Source organism: Dermacentor andersoni, chromosome 1, assembly GCF_023375885.2.
Source record: "Dermacentor andersoni chromosome 1, qqDerAnde1_hic_scaffold, whole genome shotgun sequence".
Classification (NCBI taxonomy): domain Eukaryota; kingdom Metazoa; phylum Arthropoda; class Arachnida; order Ixodida; family Ixodidae; genus Dermacentor; species Dermacentor andersoni.
Window position 1 is genome coordinate 199,057,536 of NC_092814.1, and position 16,815 is coordinate 199,074,350.

Genomic DNA, 16,815 nt, shown 5'->3' on the forward strand with positions numbered 1-16,815 from the left:
AAAGCACTATTCATGGCGAGTAGAACGCGAGTACATCACGAATATCTCGAAATTTGGCAATGGAACTGCCGCACCTTCCACAAACGGGCGGCAGCTCTACAACAATACATTAACACGGTGCCAGTCAAACCTAATGTTATTTGTTTGCAAGAGATTGGTAACAAGCCGGTCAGATTGACTGGCTACTACACGATATCCCACCCAGACTACCCTAAGGTCGCGACGATGGTGCTCAAGGACATAGCAATCAGTATAGATTATCTGGCGACTAGCAGCATCAACCATCAAATTGTAACAATACTACCGCAGAAGCGTAGCAAGGCAAAAACCATAATTACGAACGTGTATAGCCCACCTAAAGAAAGGAGGGCCGATTTTGAGGCCATCATTCGGTACGTCATGTGTCACTCCGGCACCCTGGATAGACTACTGCTTCTTGGGGACTTCAATGCTCCTCACACCAGCTCGGGTTACCGAACAGACACCCCCAAAGGCCGAGAGCTCGAGCGAACGACCGAAGCATATGATCTCCAACTCATCATTCTCCCTCAAAACCCGACAAGATTAGGTAACAGCGTCAGTGCAGACACCTTTCCAGATCTCACATTCACAAATAATGTCAACGAGGTATTCTGGACCAATCTAGGAGAGAATCTAGGCAGTGACCATTTCATTATCAGTGTGTCGGTAGGCTCCCCGAAAATTCGGCGACCCTGTGGCCAGGTGGTAATCGCGAACTGGGTAAATTATCGCAAAATCCCCATGCCGGAGATATCACCTGAGAACACTGAAGAGTGGGCAACACACATACGAGACACTCATAAAGCAACATCTAAGTGGCTAGCGCTCACAGCGGAAACGCCGGTAGTTGACAACCATCTGCTACATATGTGGGAAGCCAGAAGGGGGCTAACTAAACGATGGAAAAAACAGCGACTTAATCGCAAACTGCGCCACAGAATTGCTGAAATATCAGAGCGGGCAAACGCTTACGCACAGCAGTTAGAGACAGCGAGTTGGGCGAGCTTTTGCGACTCACTTCGCGAAACGTTACACACCTCCAAGACATGGGCGATACTTCGCAGCATAATGGAACCAGGAAAAACAAAAACTGCCAATAACCGCACTCTTCAAAAACTTGCCGGAGAATTTTCAGGAACAGATCGGGCCCTCCTCACTAAGCTTAAAGAGAAGTACATAGGAGCAGTAATCACTCCCCCTTGCACCTTGCCATACCAAGGGCAAGAAAACGCGGTGCTAGACGCTCCGATAACTAAGGCAGAACTCTTCGCGGCAGCGCAAGCTGCGAAGAGAAATACTGCTCCAGGACCAGATCAGCTCACAAATGCTATGATCCGGAACCTGAGCGACGAGCACCTAGAACAGCTTACCCGGTATTTTAATGAACAGATATGGGAGAGGGGTGTAGTTCCACAACAGTGGAAGGAGGCCAAAATCGTGCTTATTCCGATAGCAGGAAAACCTCATGATCTACAAAGTCTCAGGCCGATATCACTAACCTCCTGTCTTGGCAAATTATTTGAGAAGGTGATCCACACACGTCTCATGTCTTACATTGAAGACCACAACCTATTTCCCACAAACATATTCGGCTTTCGCCAACATTTGTCGACACAAGATGTTTTCCTGCTACTTTGCGAAGAAGTTCTTTGCAACACCACGGTTGGTGCGGAACATCTCGTCCTGGCTCTTGATTTAAAAAGCGCATTCGACACTATTTCACATGAACTTATCTTATCTGAGCTAAGTGACATCGGTTATGGACAAAGAATCTATGATTACGCCCGCTCTTTCCTGACCTCTCGCATCGCGACAATAGGCATTGGCACTACGCGCTCAGACCCTTTTCCCATGCCCAATAGAGGTACACCGCAAGGGGCGATACTCTCCCCCCTTCTTTTCAATATCGGCATCAGACGCTTAGCCAAAACACTCGACGTCATACCTGGGCTAGGGTACTCGATATATGCATACGATATTACCCTATGGGCAACCAGCGGTTCGTTAGGACAAAAAGAAGAAATCCTGCAAGAAGCAGCGACCGTTGTTCAAACCTTCGCTCGCAGCAGTGGAATGAGCTGCGCTCCCGATATATAAGAATTTATCAGGATACGAGGTCGAGGCCGTCAAACTCACGAGCCGGTGAACCTCTTTCTAGGAGACAGCCAGATAAAGGAGGTCCAGAAAATGCGAGTCCTCGGACTGTGGCTGCAAAGCAACAAACAAGTAGACCACACCATTAAAACTCTTAGTACTACGGTGAAACAGATCTCCCGTATGATCCATAAAGTAACTTATCACCGAAAAGGTTTCAAGGAAACAGACGATCCGGCTCGTTCAGGCTTTTGTGCTAAGTCGTCTCACATATAGCCTTCCTTTCCAGGACTTTACGAAAACAGAACTAAAGGCCCTAGATGCGTTGATTAGAACGTCGTACAAAACGGCTCTCAGCCTACCACAGGGAACCTCTACTGAACGCCTGCTGGCCCTCGGGATTCACAATAACTACGAGGAGCTACGGGCAGCGACGCTCATATCTCAACGGGAGCTGAGTGGGAGTGGTTTAGCTTAACCTCCTCTGGCAGAAAATTACTTTGCCGCGTGGGTTACCCTACTCGTCCACAGTATGCGGGAGAAGAACTCGAATCTCTGCCCAGAGTCCTTCGTGAAAGGATCATAGTAGCCCCAATTCCTAAGAACATGAGTCCGAAATACCACCGGGGACGTAGAAGTGCTCGAGCTCGAAAGTTAATGCAGCAATTCAGTGGAAACCCGGATACAGTCTACACAGATGTCGCTCGATGTGGTGCTTACAAATACGCCCTCGCAGTGCTAGGAGCGGCCGCAAATCAAGGGCTTGTGACTTGCACCACGGCTAGAGTTGCATCTGCGAATACCGCAGAAGCTTCAGCCATCGCGCTAGCTATTAAAACTAAGGACGCTCTGGGACAATCGTCAATAACTCTTACACATTCCCAAGTCGCATGTAGACTATTTCTCACCGGGAGGCTACCACACAGCACCACTCACCTATTAGGATCCAACCTAACGCAGAAACACATGATCATCTGGTGCCCGGGTCACGCAGGACTCGAGGGCAATGAGAGAGCAGACGGCGCAGCTCGTGCTTAACCGAGCGGCCGACCACTCTGACGAAAACCCCTTTTTACCACGAGACATCCTTGAGCACCAGCGACGCGAGCGAAGAAAGTACAGTCCACCACACCCTGACCTATCCAGGCAGGACTCTTATGACTCTTATGACTGGCGCCGAATACAGACGCACACATTTCCAAACCTTTATTTGAAAAATGCCATTCACCCAACGCTGTACAGCGTTCGCTGTCCTTGGTGCGGAGGCCGGCCAACTCTCGCCCACATTACGTGGGACTGCCAGAACAGGCCACCCAAAATGAATACACCAAATATAGCCGGCAAACTTTCCGGAAGGGAGCAGTGGGAGACTTAGCTCGCCAGCGAGGATCGGGAGATGCAACTAGCGCTCCTCGACCAAGCACGGCGGACCGCTCAAGCCAGTGGGGCCCTGGACTAGGGGCTCCACCCACTCGCTTTCTGCATTTTTTTTTCTTTTAAATAAACGTTTTGATATATATATTCCTCTTAATAGAAGCTCAACTCTGAAAAAGCAACGTCCTGCACAGATCGTGCTCAATATAAGTACTGCCATGTAAACATGTTCAAATGCAAATACAATTATTAACCCTGAATAACTATGTGGGGCCCAAAATGCTCATTCAGGCAGCCACTGTCCAGCTTGACACGAAAAAGCAGTAGTCAACGCGAAATTGACAGCCACTGTTAGCAGCCTGCATGCCAAAGCACATTCATCTGGTTGCATTGTTTATTTTGGTTATTTGGCTCAGGCAAATAATGCAAATAAGATAACAGTTATAAAACATCATTAGCTTAGCGAGGCCCAAAGTGTTCACTAGGGCAGCCATTTTCGAGTTGATGGGCCCTATGGTGAAGTAGCAGCAGCCGAGGCGAAATTGATCGCCAATGTTGGCAGCCTGCATGTCGAAAGGAAAACAATAGCAGTCGTGTTGGAGCCATCGTAAAGCTTTACATGCCCCTAAAGGCCAATACATGCAGCCAAGCAATAACAAAAACATACCGTCGGCTTGGTTTACTCCACTGCCCAGTCATTGTTAATTTCATGAAGCCACTTGAACAAATAAGAGCAATGGAGAGCGACATGCCCATTAGGCGGCCTGCTTCCAGGTAGTTGTGCTGCCCTTACCGTTTTTTCCAGCCTGTTGAGATGAATAATGCCAACGTCAGAAGGCCCAAAATACTCTATTGGGCAGCCACCATCGAGCATGACGGGCCCTGTGGTGAAATAACAGTAGTCGGGGCACGCTTGAAAGGCACCTTTAGCAGTTTGCATTTCAAAGCGCAGTCATGTGTAGCCATTGTAGGTGAAACAGCAGTAGTCAATGCGAAATTTACAGCCACTGTTGGCAGTTTGCATGCTAAAGCATAATTATGTGGTTGCATTTATTATGGCTATCTGGCTCAGGCAAGTAATGCGTATAAGAGAACAATTATCAAACATTATTAGCTTAGTGAGGCCCAGAAAACTTATTTGGTCAACCACCGTTGAGCTTGATGGGCACTTTTGTGAAATAGAAGCACTTGGGGGGGGCACGCTTGAAAGGCTCCTTTAGTGTCTGCACTTCAAAGCGCAGCCATGTTATAGCCATTGTAGGTAAAACAGCAGTAGTCCACACGAAATTGACTGCCACTTTTAGCAGCTTGCATGCAAAAGCACATTCAGGTGGTTGCATTCTTTATTTTGGTTATCTGGCTCAGGCAAGTAATGCGAATAAGAGAACAATTATCAAACATCATTAGCTTAGTGAGGCCCAAAATACTCATTCGGGTAGCTATTAATAGCAGTAGCCGAGGGCATGCTTGAAAGGCATCATTAGCGGTCTGCATGTCAAAGCGCAGTCATGCCGTAGCCATTGTTGGTGAAACGGCAGTAATCAATGCAAAGCTGACAGCCACTGTTTGTAGCTTGCATGCAAAAGCACGTTCATGTGGTTGTATTGTTTATTTTGGTTATCTGGCCCAGGCAAGTAATGCAAATAAGAGAACAATTATCAAACATCATGAACTTACTGAGGCCTAGAAAACCAATTTGGGTAGCTATTAATAGCAGTAGTCGAGGGCACACTTGAAAGGCACCGTTTGTAGTCTGCACTTCATATCGCAGTCATGCCGTAGCCATTGTTGTATTTGTTTATCGGACTGGGCAAGTAACACGAATGTAAGCACAATTATTCACCCTGAATAGCTCTGCTAGCGTTGTTTGTACTAAAAAAGGCTGAGTAAAGTTGAATGTGTTTTATTGAGGCAATTTTTTTATTCACAAGCCGTCGGCATAGTGACGGCCAGGTTCAGACAATGACATTGGTGAAGTAATAAATGGTGAAAGTTGCAAAAGCTTTCAGTGCACTGCTTTGCTGGGCTACATTCACTTCACTAAAAAATGTCTTTGCAATGAAAGTGTCAGACAGGAAATGACACCGCACTGCACAATGTTATTCTTGTTGAAAATTTGTACCAGCATATGTGATGGGCAGTGAAACCATCTGTTTACTAAGACTGGAAGCATGAAAAAGTGCAACAACATAGTAAGGTGCTGTTTTGCAATATGGCACCCTTTCATGTGCACTTCTGGTGAGCTGCCGCATGCACTAATGCATAAACATGAACAGAGGTAAGAGGCAAAGTTACTCTGCAACCCACATGACGCTTTTAAGAAAATGTATCTGTAAACCTTTCTGCCTTCATAAGTGATCAAAATTTGTTTTGAGGAAGTTGGTTAATCACATTGCGGCAACAACACAAGAAGCAAGGACAGAAAACACAGTGAGAAGGCAGATTGAGAAGATGAGGTAGACCAGTGAGAAAGGCTTTAATGAGAAGGAAGAGGCCAGCCCTGCAGTTTACAGGAGTTAGTGCTTTGAATGAGATGGGTTAAGGAAAAAGTTAAAAAGACTTTGATGGAAGAAAACTAGCAATAACAAATGCTAATATAAAATAAAAGGAAAGAAATAAGAGTAAGCGCAAACACGCATGGAAGCAGGCACATATTCACACAAAAACGTGAAAACTAAGAAAATCTCAAATATTAACAAATGTGGAAAATAAAGAAATTAGACAAACGCAAGAAAACATACACACACCCATTTACAAACAGACGCGGGCACAGGTATTAGGAGTGGGTTCACAAGCTGCTGTGCCTACCTTCTTGTATGTTTTTTTTTTCTTTTTACCGTTCTCTTAACACTGTCTTGGGAATTTTTAATTGCAGCATATCACGAGAATCGAAAAGCAGCGCAGAGCTGTGTTGTGGGAAAGCATATCGAGCGCTGACAACACACCTTATGCATGACTTTATCACAGCATGCATTCTACAGCTTGCGCGTTCAGTGAGCACTGGTGGACAGCAATCAATCGATGGTGCTACACAACGCTTGAACACCGTCGCTAGATGCTCGGCTATCTCACTGCTGACAATGATCGTTCACGCTAAGTTGACGGCGACAAATCTTTGCATTGATGGCTTCTTCTGCAAATATTTTCTGTTGAGACACTCGTAGGTTTGCTTCATGCGCGCGCACTTTTCTGATTTCTCCTGAGAATGGTTTTGCTCCATCACTTCACCCCGTCCGACGAAAAACGCAGTGACACAGTACATGAACACACCCGCCGCTAACAGTAAGTACCAGTCTTTGGCAAACTTTTCTTGTCGTAACTTCACTCGGGAGCGAAATAAAACAACATGGAACAAACATGCAGGATGTGTGTTCATAGCGGTTGCCACGGGATCCTGTTTTCAGGCAAAGCGTAGTGATGCTTGCTGCAATGTTCCTTCGCCGGATCAGGGTTCAGAATAAACGCACGCGGCACAAATGCCGCATTGTAAGCTCGCAGTAATATTTCCAGCATAATAGACCATCGCAAACTGGAATTCACTGACGAGGGGCTGAAGCACACAGCTGACGTGACTTGGCCCAGTTCGAAGCGCGGGCGGCCATCTTCTTCGTCGGTAGGGTCACCGGCCGTCTGGCTCATGACGTTAGTCCAGAGTGTGCGCCCATTGGTGGATGCTGATGTGCATCCGCCTCGGAGGAGTAAACGCCCCCTTTTTTTCTAAAGTTGTACCCAACTGTAGTTTATGAATTAAATGGTATGTTAACCTTATCTAACCTATGCCCTATTTCCTCCCTTGCCCATTTTTTCCTTGGCGGTAGTGGGAGTGGGAAAGAGAGGGGCGGTCGACATTGCAGACAGACATAAAATCATCAAGACAGTGAGTAAACACTGGTACTATCGCAGTCAGTATGAGCTACAATATGCAACTACTTTGCTACGCGCTTTTGTATCCTAGCACATACAAGTGTGATAATGCTAATGTTCTAGATAATAAATTGCACCATGTCACTGCAAAATCAATGTTGCATATAGTTATGAAACGGTAGTGTGCAGAAAGATTGAAATGAAAATTATGACTTCCCACAGGCTGTGATTTTTCACTGATACTGAAATTTTTCACACAGCAACTGTTGCAGTCACTGCAAGCTCTCTGCATCTGAGTTCTGCCATGTACATCTCACATTCTTTGGGATTTGTCTGCGTAGGAAGAAGTACATTAAGTGATCAGGAAAGAACAAGACCTGCCACAGTGGCTGAGTGGCTATAGCATTGTGTCGCTAAGCATGAGGTTGCAGGTTCCATTTCTGGCTGCTGTGCCCACATGATGAGAGTGGAATGGAGAAATTCTTGTGTACTGTGATTTAGTTTTACAAGAACTTCAGGTGGTTCAAATTAATCTGGAACCCTCCACTGCAGCATTTCTCAATACCTGTGAGTTGCTTTGGGATGTAAACTCCACTATTTCAGTACCGCATAAACCATTTATAGCGTAAGTTGCTGGAGTCATGAATTTCTCCAGTATTAGCAGTACTACACTATAACCAAAATATTTTTCAAAGGCTATATACTTGCGAAACGTGTCAACCAAACAGCCTTGCGTGTCTGGGAATCAAAGCATACGACAGGACATTATGCTCGCTGTTAAGAACGGCCAGCTGCAGTTCAAGTTTTGCCACCCAGTTGCGACTGTGGAGGCAACATTCCGGGAGTGTCGCTGCCAACCTCTAGCCACGGCGTGACTAAGTCGACTTTGTGTCATGAACAATACGCGCATCCTATACTCTCCGTCGCTTCAGCTAGGATGCGTTCGATGAAGCAGGCTTTGTGCTGAAACCGTCACCGTTGCGCTCTAGCCTCGTCACCGTTGTGACTGAAGGAGTTCAACAAAGCAGGCTTTGTGCACAACAGCACAACGCCGACCTGATCTGCTACTGGTGGGGGAGTTGACGCGGGAACGCCGACGCAGGCTCCTTCGCACGCACCGACCAAGACGCAAGACAACGCGCTACCCGGTACGGCTCCGAGTTCTACGAAGCCCCTCTGACGTCGGCTCCGGACCATCGCACTTGTGTGTATGCGTGTGTGCGTGTGTGTGTGTAACCCGTCCTGGAGAGAGGCGGCCTGTTTAAAATGACTGAACGAACGTTCGCGTCACCTTGTATCGGGAGAGGACAGAGTGTTTAAAAACCGCTGTTGTGCGGCTGCTCAGGTCACTCTCTCTCAAGCAGTCATGTTAGACTGATGTACTTTCTCAAACAGTCATGTTAGACTGATATAAATACTGTAAATAAACCCTTATTCCTCGTTCTCGATGAGAAGCAGTCCTTCCCTTCATCAACGTCCTCAGCGTGGATAAGTTGGACGACGGCATGGGCCAGCTACCTTCCAATTCATGCCAGACTCCAATCTTGGCAACGGATCACGAGCGATGGGATTGAGCCCCCAATCATAACATCGCACTTTCGTTGAAGTGGTCCCTCCACTTTCCAAGTACCTTACAGCTATGGCGAAGCATTTCATTGTCTCAGCACCGAATGTAAACATTGGCCACAGACTCCCAACGAGACAGCGATGGTGAGGCCTAGGTGGCGGGGGTGTAGGGTGGCATGCCGTCGTGAGAAACTCGAACTTGATATGTTTGTACTCGTAGACGAATGCACGGAGATCTTGTGCGAGATGATGCGCACAAGCTGCACTGACGGCAGCACGCTTGAAGGGGCGTTCGTGGGTGATCAGCTGGCAACTACCATGAGCACATATAACTAAAATTTCTATATGTGTGCATACTGGTAGGAATGGTGAAAGCTCACCTGGGTGCAACATTTCAAGCTGGTGAATTTTCGGAACACAGAATAATCTGACGATGTCACGGAGTTCAGGTCGCATGCGCGATGTTTGCGCTTCGACATGATGGATATTGTGATGGGTGATATCGTGATGAGGGATATTGTCATGGGCACTCGTGTCTGGGGTTCTACAGCTGTGGAATCTGCCTGAGACGTGAGGTGTAGCTGCTGAACCATGGCCACTGTCATATATCTGGCTACAAGTTTGCATGTGCTTTAGCATCATATAAATAAATTTTGCACTTTTAAGTTCTTTTAACATTGCAGCGAAAATATTGCTTGCATTGGTGTTCAAGAAGATGAGCAACCCACCATCACCCACCAGTTGTTGCCCAATTGTAGGATGTATTAATCGTGCAACCATACAATTTTCATTAAAATCAGGCCAGCACGCAAAAGTGGACAGTAATTACTCATTATAATGAAATCGCTTTACTCGAAGTATTGCTTTATTCGAAATTTCTTCTGGTCTCGACCCAAACGCATTCATTTTAAGCCGCATTACTCGGAAGCGCATGAAGAGCTTGACCCGCTTAGAGTGAAGTGGCGAGCAGAGGCATTGCCACCGCCAAGTGGCAGAGCGACCCTTTTGTGCATGCAGTGTCAAATTACAACCGCCGACGGATTACCCGCGACCATTGCCTGCATAGTAACTAATATCAAGCGAGTGCCGAGTACTCCCAGCTCTTTACTGCAGAGCGAACAGAAGCTCTCAAATTCCATGGTGCAGCGCACCCGAACCGTTAACCTCGGTCGCGTTGCATCGCTGGTGTCTTCCGGGATAAAATCCACACGAAAATAAACTTCCTGATGCTTTGCGATGCCGAAAGACTGTGGGCAGACTGGCGCCATAGCATTCCATGAGGTGCGCTCAATGAGCGAAGTTTTACCGCTCTAATGAGAACTTCTGTTGCTGAAACGTGCTGAAAAGCACAAGAGAAGTGTCCCTCCGATTATAAGTGCCATGTTCAATGGGAGGAGCTACGTTAACAAATAGGGAAGACTACTTTGGGGAAGCTGGTCTAGAAATTTGCTCGCCACTCGCCATAATTGGCCTGCATCGCAGTGAAACACTGCGCTAGCTTTGTTGCACTTTTGATGGTGCAAATCGACTGATAACTTGCTGAAAACACAAAAAATCCGAGCGTCACCAGCGGTGAGTCAGGCTGTCAACATGGCGGGTCAACACAAGCTGGTGTTTCTCGGGCAGTTTTCTCGAGTCGGTCATGCTCGATTCGTGTCATGAGACTTTAGACAAATGGTCTAAGTGTGTGGTAGGGTCATTGAATTTTGTTCCAAGACATATGTCAATGGCACGGGCGTGACGGTGCGCGGATACCGACACTCGAACTGCAGAATTAGCACAGTGTTGTCGACTTCGGCGAGTCGAAACACTCTAATTTAGCAAACTTCACAGCTGCACGCCTCTGGAAAAAATTGCTCAGTGATCATGCAAAGCCCCTACTGCAAAACCCACAATGAGCGGCTGATTGTTTTTTGAGCACAACAAACACAACCTCAGACTCGAGCCACAGCATCTGCGGTGCTTTCCAGCATGATACTCTCGTAGTCTTCTGTGACCTCCCTGCCCTCCCTGCCCTCCCTATAAAAGTGGCCACTGCCTTCCCCTCCTCATTCGCTCTCCAGTCTGCAAGCTGTTTGGATGCCAGTCACTCCTCTCACTCATCTTCATGTCAACTTCTCGCCTCCTCACTGCCAGTTTCGACGTCGCTGCTCCTCCAAAGCTGCCCTCTTTCGGCCTGCCCTCCCGAGCACAATCTTGCATGAACGGGTGCCCTTCCGCGGTTCCTGCTTTTTGGTCTCCACAACTAAGATCACCTTTCTTCCACTGCCCATGAAGCTGATGCCAAGCCCTCCATTGCAACCATCGGCATCACTGGTGCACATTGACGAGGAACGCAAGATGCCCTGACAACATTTTGAAGCTTCTGCTTTCTGCGTCACTCCCCACGTTCAGTCACTTTGGTGCCGATGGCGCGTGCATTTGGCGCGTACTGCAGGCCATGTGATTGTGTATTATTCGGAGTCCTTCGTCACGTGTTCCTCGCGTGTGCTTTTGTTGTCTACAGTGATAAATGGCTTCATCAGTCACCAGGCGAAAGTGTTTGACTTTGGAACAGAAACTTCTGCTGATAAAAGTGGAAAAAGGCGGCCAACAGAAAACTGACATCGCGAAGGAATTCTGCATACTGCCGTCTACTTTATCAACTGTATTGAAAAACAAGAAAGCTGTGCTGGATGGCTTTGAAAAGAGCTTGTCAGCAAAGAGAAAGAGGAATCGTGGTTTGAAATACCCTAAAGTGGAAGTTGCACTTCTATAGTGGCTGAAGAATGCCAGGAGTGCAAATCTCCTCATACATGGACCTGCACACTGCAAAAGCCGAACCTCTCGCCCTCCAAATGGGCCATAAAGATTTCAAGTGCAGCAATGGCTGGCTTGTGTGGTTCAAGAAACGACACGGCGTGACCTCGTAGTCGATCGCTGGCGAAAGCGCAGCCGTGAACTATGACTGTAGACATATGGCGCCAACATCGGCTCCAAGCTCTACTTGAAAACTATGAAAACAATGACATCTGCAACTAGATGAGGCTGCATTTTTCTACAAGATGCTACCAAATCGCACATTCACTACCACTGGCGGATCCTCATCTGGAGGAAAGCAGAGCAAGGAGCGTGTCACGGTGCTGTTTGGTGCCAATGCAACAGGCGAGGACAAGCTTCCCTTTTTGATGCTGGGGAAGGTGGAGAAGCTGCGGTGCTTCCGAAGTGCAACTATTCCTAAGGAATGCATCTACAGAAGTAACATGCGAGCATGGATGACTGTTGCTATTTTTGAAGACTATGTGCACCTGCTGGTAGACGGTTCGATGCAAGGAATCGGCAAGTGCTTTTCATAATTGACAATTGTCCGAGCCATAAGAAGATCGACAAGCTCAAGGCGATTGCTGTGGAATTTTCGCCTGCAAACACAACCGCAGTACTGCAATTGATGGATCAGGGCATCATTGAAACCACCCAGAAGCTGTACCACAAGGCTCTTTTGCAGTGCATGCTCACAGCGCATAACGCCAGCAACAGGTACAACATTGATTTTCTTGGTGCGATCCATTTGCTGAACTTTTAATTCGCGCCTTTGAAGGTCACCAACTGCTTTGTGCACGCCGGCTTTTCCCACCGATGACCAGCCTGATGATGACTGGACTTGCAGTGATCTATACAAGACTGCTCATAAAATTGCTGGCCAATAGGTAGAAGGCGACTTCGAGACATTCACGTTAGCTGATGCTGCTGCTCCTGAGGTTTCCCCAGCGATGGATGCCGAGATAACTGACACTGTTGGTGGCCCCGATGAGGACGTATAGCCAGCGAACAAAGAGCCATGTGAGGTGCCAACTATGGTGCAGACACGGGAGTACTTACGCCTACTACGAAATAAGGTTGAATACATGGGTGATGACTACAGCCTCGTGCAATGCTTGGTCAAATTAGAGCAGGTGTTGCTCGCACCCGGTGAGAACTTGAAACAGCCAAAGCTCACTGCATTTGTTGCACCTGAATAAAGTTTTGCTTCACTGAATACATTATATTTGGCTTCCCTGCAGTTGTGACGCAATTAAAGCTCGACTGCTTTCGCTTTTCTCGAGCGGTCACTTATATCGAATTACCGCTTATAACAAATTTTTTTCTCTGTCCCGCTAACTTCGTTTTAGCGAGAAAATACTGTACTTTCTTGCACTGTGCTCCCTTTAATACTGAATTTCTGTAGGAGAAGTTGGAGTTGAAATAGACAAGAGAATTCTGCATTCATAATAAGCCCTTTTCTAGCTTGCCTGTGGAAGGAGCTGTTCGCTTGCATTGACATCTCTAAAGCCCACAATTACAACAAATGCCAACCAGTGTTGAATTCTAGTGGGTTTGTTGTATGTCAGTGTCACTGTTAACTCTCCTTTAAGCGACTTGCATAAAATGCCTTTAGGTTCTCACAGAAAAGCTATGGTCTTCATGCAGGTGCTTTTTGTCGACTATGGCACACTTGCAGTGCTCCCAAAGAAGAAGCTACGTCTTTTGAGGTAAGTTTTCAAATCACAGAGGCAGTTAACAAATTCAGTAAAGCATAGTAGATCATTGTGTGTTATGGCAGCCTGAGAATTTAATAGTGAAGGAATGCACGTATAGCCTTCGTCAAAAATATCTCGGCTATGTTGACTGGTCTGGCATCCTGCTTGCTGAGCATGAACTTACAGGTTTGATTCCCAGCCACAGCAGCCAGATTTCCTTGGTGGTGAAGTGCAGAAACACTCGTGGTGCTTTAGATTTAAAATTTATGTTGTGGAGCTAATAGTGTGCGCCCCAGTGCCTTTATGCAGGCATTCACCTGCTCTGTTGTCCTTATGCGTCTCCTGTTCCACCCGTGATAGCTGTCGGAAGTGGCTTTTTTTCATGGATTGGTTTGAGACGGTGGCACAGGTGGCCAAATTTAGTTGTCCACTACAGCATCTCTCATGTTGCTTGTGACATTAAACCCAATAACTCTATAAGAACACAAAACAGATTTGGCATGCCTTGAGAAAACACACTATGGAGAAAGGCATCTTTCTGTTTCAGTAGTAACTTCTAGATTAGCCCGTTACGGTTGCCAGATATGCCAGTGGGGAACCAGCGCTGGAGCTTCAAACTGACATGCAGCGTCTCCTTGTGGACAATTTATTTTATTATTATTGATTCAACACTGCCAGTAACCTTTTGTCTGCCAAGACAGGAGTGGGTACATTGCATTATTTGTTGTTTTTGGTACACATAATTGTTGTGACGACGAAAGAACAATGAGATACACTAACACCAACAAGACTAATACAATGAGCAATCAACTTATTAGCATGTGGACACTTTCTAAAGAATAACAAAGAATGCACAGCAATCACAAGAAAGGAACAATGGCTGTTAAAAAAGATTCCAGCGTTACCTCATTCGGCAGCCTGTTCCATTCAACAATAGTCCTTGGGAAAAAGGAACCTTTGTACGCATTTGTTCTGCATTGAAGTACTAAAATAGCCTTGCTGTGTTTCTTCCGGGTGGGTCGTGACATGTTAAATTGCATTTATGCCTGGAAATCTGGTTTTACTTGACTTAATGATGTTGAATAGCATATTTAGGCGTTGCAACTTTTGCGATGTTTCAAGTGTGCAAAGACTGGACCGCAGATGAAGATAAGATATGGACACCTGTTTATCGTAAGCATTGTAAACAAAGCGAAGCTATCTTTTTTTTAATACGTTCTATGCAGTTAGCTTCTGTTTTGGTGTATAGATTCCATACTACATCTGCGTACTCAAGTAATGGGCATACGAGGGACGTGTATGCAACTAATTTCGTTTTACTGTTAGTGTTTTCAAGTGATGCCTGAGCAACCACAGCAGTTTTGATGTTGTAGAGACAATATTTCTAATATGAGAGTTCCAACTTAATGTGTTATCAATAATTGTACCCAAGTATTTAACTGGTTAATAAGGGTAATTTGGTTACTGTTGACATTCCATCCAAGGGAAAGTGGATTTTTTTACGTGTAATTGTAATTTGAGAGTGCATTTTGAGGTATTCAGTCATCTCCCACACATGGCACCAGTTAGTAATAGCCATTAGGTAGTTGTTTAGTGTGACTTGACCCTCGGTTGTTTCGAGGGTGTGGTAGACAGTGCAGTTGTCTGAAAAAAAAATAATAAACGGCTGCGTATAGGGGAGTGGATGGCCAGGTCACTGAGATATATAAGAAAAAGAAGGGGCCCAAGGACCGAGCCTTGAGGAACCCCACAAATCACTGATTCTGTATGAGACTTTGATTTAGCTATTTGTACGTATTGATGGCAGTTAGAAAGGTAAGAGTCAAGCCACATTACAATTTGGTTATTGTTTAAAAGGCGCCTAAGTTTTGTCATCAAATTCAAATGGGACACACGGTTGAACGCTTTCTGGAAATCAAAAACAATTACGTCTATTTGCCCACCTTTGTCCAATGTCGCGAAGAATTCCTTGGTGATATGAATCATTTGCGGGACCGTTGATAGGCCACGCCGAAAACCATGCTGGCTGCTCGTGAAAAAGTTATCGCTCTCCAAAAATGAGCTCATGTGTTTAAAAAAAAATGAAGTGTTCAATAACCTTGCTGGTGGTGCACAACAGAGAAATGGGCCTATAATTTGCCACAGAGTACTTATTGCCGGATTTGTAGATTGTCAAGACCTTTGCCGTTTTCCAATCTTTAGGAACTTCACCTTTATGCAGACTTGTGCTGAAGATAAGGAATAAATATTTTGTGCACCATTTGTCGTATCTGTAAAAAAAGCAGTTTGGAATATCGTCCTGTCCGGATGACTTCTTTGTATCGAGGTGAAGAAATGCTGAAAAAATGCCCGGTTCGCTTACGACAAGGTCAGGTATCTCTTGCTTTTTGCCTCTAAATTCGGCAATCATGTCTCTTCCATGCAGAAATATGCTGGAAAATTGGTCATTAAAAGTTGACGCTATTATATATGTGTTCGTAACAGCAGAGTTGTTCAGAAAAATTTTGCTTACATGTTCTTTCTTGTCTGTTAGGTGCCTCCAGAACTTTTGGTGGTTGATAGTAAGGAAGTTGTGCATTCTGATGTTAAAAAAACTGGTACTTTGACAATCTAATCTTCCTACGCAACTCCTCTCGAACAACCTGCAACTTGTACCTTTTCTGTGAAGGAGCACTTGACAAGCGCTTCACGTAGCGTTTTATTAAATGATTTCACGTGTAATCCAAGTACATGTGAAGAAAACTTTCAAGTTCATCGCACTTGCTTGCGATACTTCAAGCATTTACGTTGAGCACTGAAAACAGTTTTATTGACGAGCTACTCTTTGGGACTAAAGGTACGTTTCTTACGATTCGCAAGAAAAGTGCTATTGCGACTGCAGCGGCTTTGTCACTGTCCAGCGAGTGGTACTCTTTCATTCCTTTTGTCATCCCAACAGAATTGTCTGCCATTAATCTTAATTTTGTCGAAAAAAAGCATCACTTTGTCACCTTCATCTCTGTGCTCTTTTGCACTTTGCCAAAGCTTTTTTCGAATCTGTTGCACACGTGGTGAAAAACCTTCTGAGATGGTAAATGCAGTGTTCTTGAGTTTCCTGCAGTTTTTAAGAATCTTGGCCTTGTCTCTTTCATCTAATAGTTTCAGGATAACCAGTCGGCATTTATTTGCTGAAGGCCTTCCAATTCTATGAATGTGTTCAAGTGGTACGTCAGATATATTTAACAGATCTTGAAATATTTCCTTGGAAACTGTTCGCTCGAGGGACTGCTGATACTTTTCTGTAGTTTCCTTCACGCCATATATGATTAAGTTATTCCTCCTGCTTCTGTTTTCTAAGTTGTCTACTTTCAGCATTAGATTGTTCGTAGTTTTTTGCAACACGTCAATTTTCAGGGTGTAA

At 45.6% G+C, this 16,815-nt stretch overlaps 1 protein-coding gene across 3 annotated transcripts in view; it reads left to right on the forward strand.

Moving 5' to 3' along the window:
* Positions 1 to 16,815, forward strand: part of LOC126547037 (uncharacterized) — a 199,023-nt gene that overhangs the window by 110,985 nt on the left and 71,223 nt on the right. For all 3 annotated transcript variants that reach the window (XM_050194864.3, XM_055062941.2, XM_055062942.2), the window contains one exon: positions 13,366 to 13,427. In XM_050194864.3, the coding sequence (XP_050050821.2) occupies positions 13,366 to 13,427 (62 nt within the window). The remainder of the gene's footprint in view (positions 1 to 13,365; positions 13,428 to 16,815) is intronic.